This window comes from Salmo salar, chromosome 09 (genome assembly GCF_965601325.2).
Source record: "Salmo salar chromosome 09, fSalSal1, whole genome shotgun sequence".
Classification (NCBI taxonomy): Eukaryota; Metazoa; Chordata; class Actinopteri; order Salmoniformes; family Salmonidae; genus Salmo; species Salmo salar.
The window spans coordinates 134,673,821-134,683,397 of NC_138299.1; the positions used below are offsets into that span (position 1 = coordinate 134,673,821).

The following is a 9,577-nucleotide window of genomic DNA, read 5'->3' on the forward strand; positions in this document are numbered from 1 at the left end:
CCGACAACAGATGGAACTGGGGGTGCCTAAGCCAGCTCGTCGGGCAGTCACGCCCTAGCTGGCTCGAGAGGTTTCTGTGCCCCGGTTGGCTCGGAAGGGGCCCGTCCCATGTCAGGCCTCAGCCGGATCGTCAGGTTTTTACACCCAGTCGGCTCGTCAGGCTGCTACGCCTCCACCGGATCATCAAGGCTCCCTCGCCTCAGCCAGCTTGCCAGGCTCTCATGCCTCTACCGGTTCGTTGGGGTTTCACGCCAAGCTGGCTTGTCCAGCGCCCGTGCCTCGGCCGGCCCGTCAGGCTCGCCCAGGTGGGACGCCGGGTGGCGCCCCTAGAGGGGGGAGTACTGTCACGCCTGCTCCCGCTCTTCCCCCCTGGTGCTCGAGGGCACCAGGCTCCCCAGCATTGCGCACTCCTGCCACCATCATTACGCACATCTGTCTTCCCCCGTCACGCGCATCACCGTTTATTGGTCTCACCTGGACTCAATCACCTGTTTATTACCTCCGCAATATTTGTCAGTTCCCCAGCTCTGTTCCCCGCTGCTGCATTGATTGTCGTTTGTCATTGTGTATCCGTGGGCTGACGCTGTTTCTGTCTTGCTCTTTGTCTTTTCCTAATTAAATGTCAACTCCCCGTACCTGCTTCTCATCTCCGGTGTCGGTCCTTACAACTTTCTTCTGAAACTCGTCAGTCTATTCTTGTTTTGAGAAATGAAGGCTATTCCATGCGAGAAATTGCCAAGAAACTGAAGATATCGTACAACGCTGTGTACTACTCCCTTCACAGAAAAGCGCAAACTGTCTCTAACCAGAATAGAAAGAGGAGTGGGAGGCCCCGGTGCACAACTGAGCAAGAGGACAAGTACATTAGAGTGTCTAGTTTGAGAAACAGATGCCTCACAAGTCCTCAACTGGCAGCTTCATTAAATAGTACCCACAAAACACCAGCCTCAACGTCAACAGTGAAGAGGCGACTCCGGGATGTTGGCCTTCTAGACAGAGTTGCAAAGTGAAAGCCATGTCTCTGTCCAGTGTCTGTTTTCTTTTGCCCATCTTAATCTTTTATTTTTATTGGCCAGTCTGAGTTATCGCTTTTTCTTTCTCAAACTAGACACTCTAATGTAATTGTCCTCTTGCTCAGTTGTGCACAGGGGCCTCCCACTCCTCTTTCTATTCTGGTTAGGGCCAGTTTGCGCTGTTCTGTGAAGGGAGTAGTACACAGCGTTGTTTGAGATCTTCACTTTCTTGGCAGTTTCTCACATGGAATAGCCTTCATTTCTCAGAACAAGAATAGACTGACTAGTTTCAGAAGAAAGTTTTTTTTTTTTTTGCCTTTATGAGCATGTAATCGAACCCACAAATGCTGATGCTCCAGATACTCAATTAGTCTAAAGGCCAGTTTTATTGCGTCTTTAATCAGGACAACAGTTTTCAGCTGTGCAAACGTAATTGCAAAAGGGTTTTCTAATTATCAGTTAGCCTTTTTAAATGATAAACTTGGATTAGTTAACACAACGTGCCATTGGAACACAGGAGTGATGGTTGCTGATAATGTGCCTCCGTACGCCTATGTAGATATTCCATTAAAAATCTGCCATTTCCAGCTACAATAGTCATTTACAACATTAACAATGCCTACACTATATTTCATATCAATTTTATGTTATTTTAATGGACAGAAAAATTTGCTTTTCCATTACTAAGTGAACCCAAACTATTGAACAGTAGTGTATATTGTGTATTTTATTTGTTGTTTTATTTTCTGTTTGGAGCCCAGGACGAGAAGGCATTGCCTTGGCAGCGGCTAATTGGGAATCCTAATAAAATACTAAAATACTACTAAAATAATACTACTACTTCCGACGGCCATGTTAAAATAATGTATTACTGAGCTGTAAAACAATGTTATTTTTGTAATAGGTGTTGTCATAACCCTTTGGAAAATTAGCAGCTTACAGGGTTCCTATATTTGGGTAACCGTGGTGATAATGGCAAACTGATGGTTGGGTAACCGTGGTAATAATGGCACAGAGATGGTTGGGTAACCATGGTGATAATGGAACAGTGATACAGTGTCCCCCTGCTTAATGGGTTCTGGAAATGAGATAAGAAACAGTCTGATCCCTGAGGATTGGGAGCCTTTCTAGTGGCTTGTTAAATGGTAATACTTTACTTAAAGCCTTCAGGTGTAACCCATTATGATGCTGAGTCTTGCCTAGACTTTGTTTTAACATGTAAGACAAACTTATTTAAGATTATATGTAGTTTCCACCAACCTTTGTTCCACCAACATCCCTTCCTTTGCTCACCATCTAGAGCATCCTGACCGGTTGCATCCCCGCCTGGTATGGCAACTGCTCGGCATCTGACCGTAAGGCGTTACAGAGGGTAGTGTGTACGGCCCAGTACATCACAGGGGCCAAGATTCCTGCAATCCAGGACCTATATAATAGGCAGTGTAAGAGGAAAGCCCATAAAATTGTCAGAGACTCCAGTCACCCAAGTCATAGACTGTTTTCTTTTCTACCCCACGGCAAGCGGTACCGGTGCACCAAGTCTAGGACCAAAAGGCTCCTTAACAGCTTCTACCCTCAAGCCATAACACTGCTGAACAATTAATCAAATGGCCACCGGACTGTTATATTGACCCCCCCCCCCTCCCCCCATTTGTTTTGTACACTGCTGCTACTCGCTGTTTATTATCTATGCATAGTCACTTCACCCCTACCTACATGTACACATTACCTCTAACCTGTATCCCCACACACTGACTCGGTACCAGTACCTCCTGTATATTGCCTCGCTATTGTTATTTTATTGTGTTACTTTTTATCAATTATATTTTTTACTTTAGTTTACTCGGTAAATATTTTCTTAACTCTTCTTGAACTGCATTGTTGGTTAAGGGGTTGTAAGTAAGCATTTTACGGTAAGGTCTACACTTGTTGTATTCGGCGCATGTGACAAATACAGTTTGATTTGATTTGATTTGACAATACACATTTACGCAGCCGACAGATTCAATGTTTGTTTGTTTTCTCAACTAAACTACTGCCAAACCCCTGTTGGCCTACTTTGGGTCCCAAGCCGCACTATCCTGCTGCCTGTGATGATGAGAATGCACTTTGTTGTGGCAGCCAACTCTCCTCAGGTGCTCATATTTAAGCTGTAACTGCTTTGCATTCCTGTCAGTGTCTGTGTCCCAGCAGAAATATACAGCAGAGAGAGACCATCACCAGGGTAATGCAGGGAGTACCAGAACAGTCACTGTGATACAGCTATTGCTGCTACATGAGAACACAGGGACACAGGGACCGGCAAGAAGACAATTAAACACGTAGCCTCGCCAAGTACCACTAGCTGCGGAGACTCACTTACAATGACATTATCTCAGACATTCAGTAGGTCACGTCATTGGGGATAGTACAGAATAAAGAAACAGAAAAACTCAGGGGCTGAGGAATTCAAATGCACAGCTTCCATATTTGCTCTCACTCAAACACCTGCAGTTTGAAGGTTAGAGATAACATTGCAATGGAGGGAAAAGAGGAGACAGGTAGAGAAAACATTTTGACAGAAGAATATGGAAAATATAGTTGTGTTTGGTGAAAAAATGGGAGAATATTCCCTATTATATGCTGGTGCTTCATTGATGCTTCTTCCTGTGCCTTGCATAAGGTAGAAGCAGTACACATGGGGGTGCGGGGTGAACTTCACTCTGTCTAGTCTGGCTGTATTGGACCCGTGGTGTTCAGACCAGCAGGAGGAATCAGGTTAATGTGTCACAAATTGCCTTTAAGTGGATTGATGTGCAAAGTGGTCAGAATACATCGACATAGTTAGTCTGCTCCAGACAGTGGATTCAGTCGGAGAGTGCCAATTTCTTTTCACTGGTCACAGTGCATAGAACCCCATCCCCATCCCTCTCTCACTCTGTCTCTGTCTCTCTTTGTCTCTGCCTCTCTCTCTATATGTTTTTTTTCTTTGTCTTTCTTTATCTCCCACCATCTCAATTAAATGCCATTTGATTTACTATGGATGCTACAGCAGACATGGATTGTCATTAGCACACCATGGTCGACTGTCTGACTTCTGTGACTCATTCAAATGGGTTCAGTATTTAGCCTGTCATATACATCCGACAGAGCCTGTCTTTTGGGAATTTACTCTGGTCTTTCTTTTTATTTATTTTTTATTTCACCTATATTTAACCAGGTAGGCCAGTTGAGAACAATTTCTCATTTACAACTGCGACCTGGCCAAGATAAAGCAAAGCAGTGTGACACAGACAACACAGAGTTACACATGGAATAAACAATAAACAAGCCAATAACACAATAAACAAGTCAATGACACAGTAGAAAAAAAAGAAAGTCTATATACAGTGTGTGCAACAGGCATGACGAGGTAGGCAATAAATAGGCCATAGTAGCGAAGAATTACAATTTAGCAGATTAACACTGGAGTGATAAATGAGCAGATGATGATGTGCAAGTAGAGATACTGGTGTGCAAAAGAGCAGAAAAGTAAAAAAAACAGTATGGGGATGAGGTAGGTAGATTGGGTGGGCTATTTACAGATGGACTATGTACAGCTCAGATAGCTGATGTTTAAAGTTGGTGAGGGAAATAAAAGTCTCCAGCTTCAGCGATTTTTGCAATTCGTTCCAGTCACTGGCAGCAGAGAACTGGAAGGAAAGGCGGCCAAATGAGGTGTTGGCTTTGGGGATGATCAGTGAGATATACCTGCTGGAACGTGTGCTACGGGTGGGTGTTGTTATCGTGACCAGTGAACTGAGATAAGGCGGAGCTTTACCTAGCATAGACTTATAGATGACCTGGAGCCAGTGGGTCTGGCGACGAATATGTAGCGAGGGCCAGCCGACTAGAGCATACAGGTCGCAGTGGTGGGTGGTATAAGGTGATTTGGTAACAAAACGGATGGCACTGTGATAGACTGCATCCAGTTTGCTGAGTAGACTATTGGAAGCTATTTTGTAGATGACATCGCCGAAGTTGAGGATCGGCAGGATAGTCAGTTTTACTAGGGTAAGTTTGGCGGCATGAGTGAAGGAGGCTTTGTTGCGAAATAGAAAGCCGATTCTAGATTTGATTTTGGATTGGAGATGTTTACTATGAGTCTGGAAGGAGAGTTTACAGTCTAGCCAGACACCTAGGTCTCCTTCCCTCCCCTCTGCTTCTTCCTTCCTCGTAACCACTCACTCTTAAAGGTCACTCACTCTGCCAGGCAGCATATAAATACAGAGAGAGAGAGAGAGAGAGAGAGATAGAGACTGGTGCTGCTCATGAATGGTAATATGGACTTACAATACAACTCATGTTGTCCAAATGCAGTATCTTGGACCAGGTGGATTGGAATACTGCCCGTGTTGTGTGACATACCTGATCGGTAATGTGAAACAAGGTATTTGAACATGTCAAGCTCTTTCTGTCAAGTGGTTTAAAGGTTGGGGAGCTCCACTTTCCTTATAAAGGTGTCGTTGTCCCCCTCCTCATTCTGTTGCATGCTCCTCATACTAATATATTACCAATACTTCAGCAATGTCATCAATTCACTTTATATACAGTACTAGCACACACTTAGAAATGCAAGCCCAATACATTGAATCAGTCTAACATTGAATGATTAAATTATAAGTAGTACGATTCAAGTGTGGATATTGGGACAGAGACTACAATATACTGCATCATTGTCAACTTGATAATTTATTCTACCTTATTTACATATTTCCCAGAATGCCTTGCCTTTCGTGGGAATTATAGTTACCATAGTTACCACCCATTACTATTTGTTAGCGACAAAGACATGGTTGTTGTATTCAATGGTTTTCAGTACTGTAGCCTTCACCAAGTGAGTGTCTAAGTGAATATGTTATCTTTAAAATGAAACTCTTTATGACAATACATTACATACAGTGGGGGGAAAAAGTATTTGATCCCCTGCTGATTTTGTATGTTTGCCCACTTACAAAGAAATTATCAGTCTATAATTTTAATAGTAGGTTTATTTGAACAGTGAGAGACAGAATAACAACAAAAAATCCAGAAAAACGCATGTCAAAAATGTTATAAAATGATTTGCATTTTAATGAGGGAAATAAGTATTTGACCCCTCTGCAAAACATGACTCAGTACTTGGTGGCAAAACTCTTGTTGGCAATCACAGAGGTCAGACGTTTCTTGTAGTTGGCCACCAGGTTTGCACACATCTCAGGAGGGATTTTGTCCCACTCCTCTTTGCAGATCTTCTCCAAGTCATTAAGGTTTCGAGGCTGACGTTTGGCAACTTGAACCTTCAGCTCCCTCCACACATTTTCTATGGGATTAAGGTCTGGAGACTGGCTTGGCCACTCCAGGACCTTAATGTGCTTCTTCTTGAGCCACTCCTTTGATGCCTTGGCCGTGTGTTTTGGGTCATTGTCATGCTGGAATACCCATCCACAACCCATTTTCAATGCCCTGGCTGAGGGAAGGAGGTTCTCACCCAAGATTTGACGGTACATGGCCCCATCCATCGTCCCTTTGATGCGGTGAAGTTGTCCTGTCCCCTTAGCAGAAAAACACCCCCAAAGCATAATGTTTCCACCTCCATGTTTGACGGTGGAGATGGTGTTCTTGGGATCATAGGCAGCATTCCTCCTCCTCCAAACATGGCAAGTTGAGTTGATGTCAAAGAGCTCCATTTTGGACTCATCTGACCACAACCACAACACTTTCACCAGTTGTCCTCTGAGTCATTCAGATGTTCATTGGCAAACTTCAGACGGGCATGTATATGTATTCTTGAGCAGGGGACCTTGCGGGCGCTGCAGGATTTCAGTCCTTCACGGCGTAGTGTGTTACCAATTGTTTTCTTGGTGACTATGGTCCCAGCTGCCTTGAGATCATTGACAAGATCCTCCCGTGTAGTTCTGGGCTGATTCCTCACCGTTCTCATGATCATTGCAACTCCACGAGGTGAGATCTTGCATGGAGCCCCAGGCCGAGGGAGATTGACAGTTCTTTTGTGTTTCTTCCATTTGCGAATAATCGCACCAAATGTTGTCACCACCTCACCAAGCTGCTTGGCGATGGTCTTGTAGCCCATTCCAGCCTTGTGTAGGTCTACAATCTTGTCCCTGACATCCTTGGAGAGCTCTTTGGTCTTGGCCATGGTGGAGAGTTTGGAATCTGATTGATTGATTGCTTCTGTGGACAGGTGTCTTTTTTACAGGTAACAAGCTGCGGTTAGGAGCACTCCCTTTAAGAGTGTGCTCCTAATCTCAGCTCGTTACCTATATCAGAAGCTTCTAAAGCCATGACATCATTTTCTGGAATTTCCCAAGCTGTTTAAAGGCACAGTCAACTTAGTGTATGTAAACTTCTGACCCACTGGAATTGTGATAGTGAATTATAAGTGAAATAATCTGTCTGTAAACCATTGTTGGAAAAATTACTTGTGTCATGCACAAAGTAGATGTCCTAACCGACTTGTCAAAACTATAGTTTGTTAACTAGGGAGCTTGTTCCACCATTGGGGTGCCAGAGCACTGAACAGTTTTGACTGGGCTGAGCGGGAACTGTGCTTCCTCAGAGGTAGGGAGGCGAGCAGGCCAGAGGTGGATGAACGCAGTGCCCTTGTTTGGGTGTAGGGCCTGATCAGAGCCTGAAGGTACGGAGGTGCCGTTCCCCTCACAGCTCCGTAGGCAAGCACCATGGTCTTGTAGCGGATGCGAGCTTCAACTGGAAGCCAGAGAGAGCGGAGGAGCGGGGTGACGTGAGAGAACTTGGGAAGGTGGAACACCAGACAGGCTGCGGCGTTCTGGATGAGTTGTAGGGGTTTAATGGCACAAGCAGGGATCCCAGCCAACAGCGAGTTGCAGTAATCCAGACGGGAGATGACAAGTGCCTGGATTAGGACCTGCGCCGCTTCCTGTGTGAGGCGGGGTCGTACTCTGCGAATGTTGTAGAGCATGAACCTACAGGATCGGGTCACCACCTTGATGTTAGTGGAGAACGACAGGGTGTTGTCCAGGGTCACGCCAAGGTTCTTAGCACTCTGGGAGGAGGACACAAGGGAGTTGTCAACCGTGATGGCGAGATATGGTTTGGCTTGGAAAGATTTTTTTGCCTGGTCACAGACAGAAGATGTATTGTGCATTGAAGTCCACAAGCGAAGAGAAAAGGTGAGATGAGGAATGCGTATAGATGTGAGAAAGAATACAACGTGGTTGCTATGAAAGTGAACAGTGTTTACGTGTGATCAGGGGTATGTTCATTCCGCCGACACTGTTGAAAAACGTTTCTTAAACGGAAGCAAACAGAACGAAACGGGGATAAACATACCTGAATTTGTGCAATAGAAACTCTTGTTTGCAACTGTTGGACTAATGATTTCAGCTAGATGCAGGCAAGAGTGTGCAAGGCAGTATTGAATGTGTTACTGTCTGTCCATATGTCACTGTCTTTCGCCTCAAATTTTTCTATCGACCTGTGTGCACTTACATTGTAAACTTTTATTCATAGTCTAGGTTGTAGCAACCTCATTATGGATATAGGGGAAATTAGAGTATCATGTAGTAGCCTAAACCTATGAATGACAGTCATTCAATATGCTTTAATAGAAATAAGGCCATGCTCATAAAAAAAAAGAATCATCCTCCATCCTCCATCATCTTAAACGGCACTGTATTGAAGTATGAAAATAGTTACAGAAATAGTTGCATGCATCCATCAGACAAAAGGTATCCCTGTAGAGTAATCAATACTGTTTTATACCTTTTGTAAAACTGAAAATAATAATAACAAATGTACAATTGATTTGGGAACCTACATTCCAGTCCCCCAGTGTCTATGTAGCAAAGGAAAGTTTGTTGTTAGCTTTCCCTCTCTTCAAAACATTTACCTCACTACTCTTTTCCTCCCCTTTCCTCCCCCCTACAGTTTGACATGCAGCGCATCACCCTTGAGGAGCTGAAACACATCCTGTTCCATGCCTTCAGAGACCATCTGACCATGAAGGACATCGAGAACATCATCATCAACGAGGAGGAGAGCCTCAATGAGAACTCGGGACACTGTCAGGCAGACTTTGAAGGAAGTGAGTAGAGTAGATTCTGTAGTCTATGGAGAAAGAAGGAGGGAGGGTGGTGTGTCTGTTAGAGAGAGAGAGAGAGAGAGAGAGAGAGAGAGAGAGAGAGAGAGAGAGAGAGAGAGAGAAATGCTAGCTGTCATTGGCGGAGCAGAGCGTGCTGCACACCCATCCTCCTGTCAGGACGGATCTGACTCCATTACTGTCATAGACTCCACCTGCTGATTTATTGATTGAAGGTGTTTATGGTGTAGGAAGTCATGTGGTCCCCTGGGCTATGGCTAGCAGTGATTAAATATGCATAGCCTGGCTCTGCAAAAATATGTCTTCAGGAAGTTATGAATACCGCAGCAGCAGAGAAGGGTGTTTAGGTTGATTTGAATCTTTATTTTATGTTTGTTATTTGGTTGTTCCACAAAAAGAGTGACTTTTGTGTCCCTTTGATATTTTAAGTAGACATTTTGTACCAATATTGAATTTTAAAAGCCTG

At 44.3% G+C, this 9,577-nt stretch overlaps 1 protein-coding gene across 2 annotated transcripts in view; it reads left to right on the forward strand.

Moving 5' to 3' along the window:
* LOC106612817 (calcium-binding protein 8) overlaps nucleotides 1-9,577 on the forward strand; it is a 68,831-nt gene that overhangs the window by 49,615 nt on the left and 9,639 nt on the right. For both annotated transcript variants that reach the window (XM_014214341.3, XM_014214339.3), the window contains exon 5: nucleotides 8,940-9,096. In XM_014214341.3, coding sequence (XP_014069816.1) covers nucleotides 8,940-9,096 — 157 coding nt within the window. The remainder of the gene's footprint in view (nucleotides 1-8,939; nucleotides 9,097-9,577) is intronic.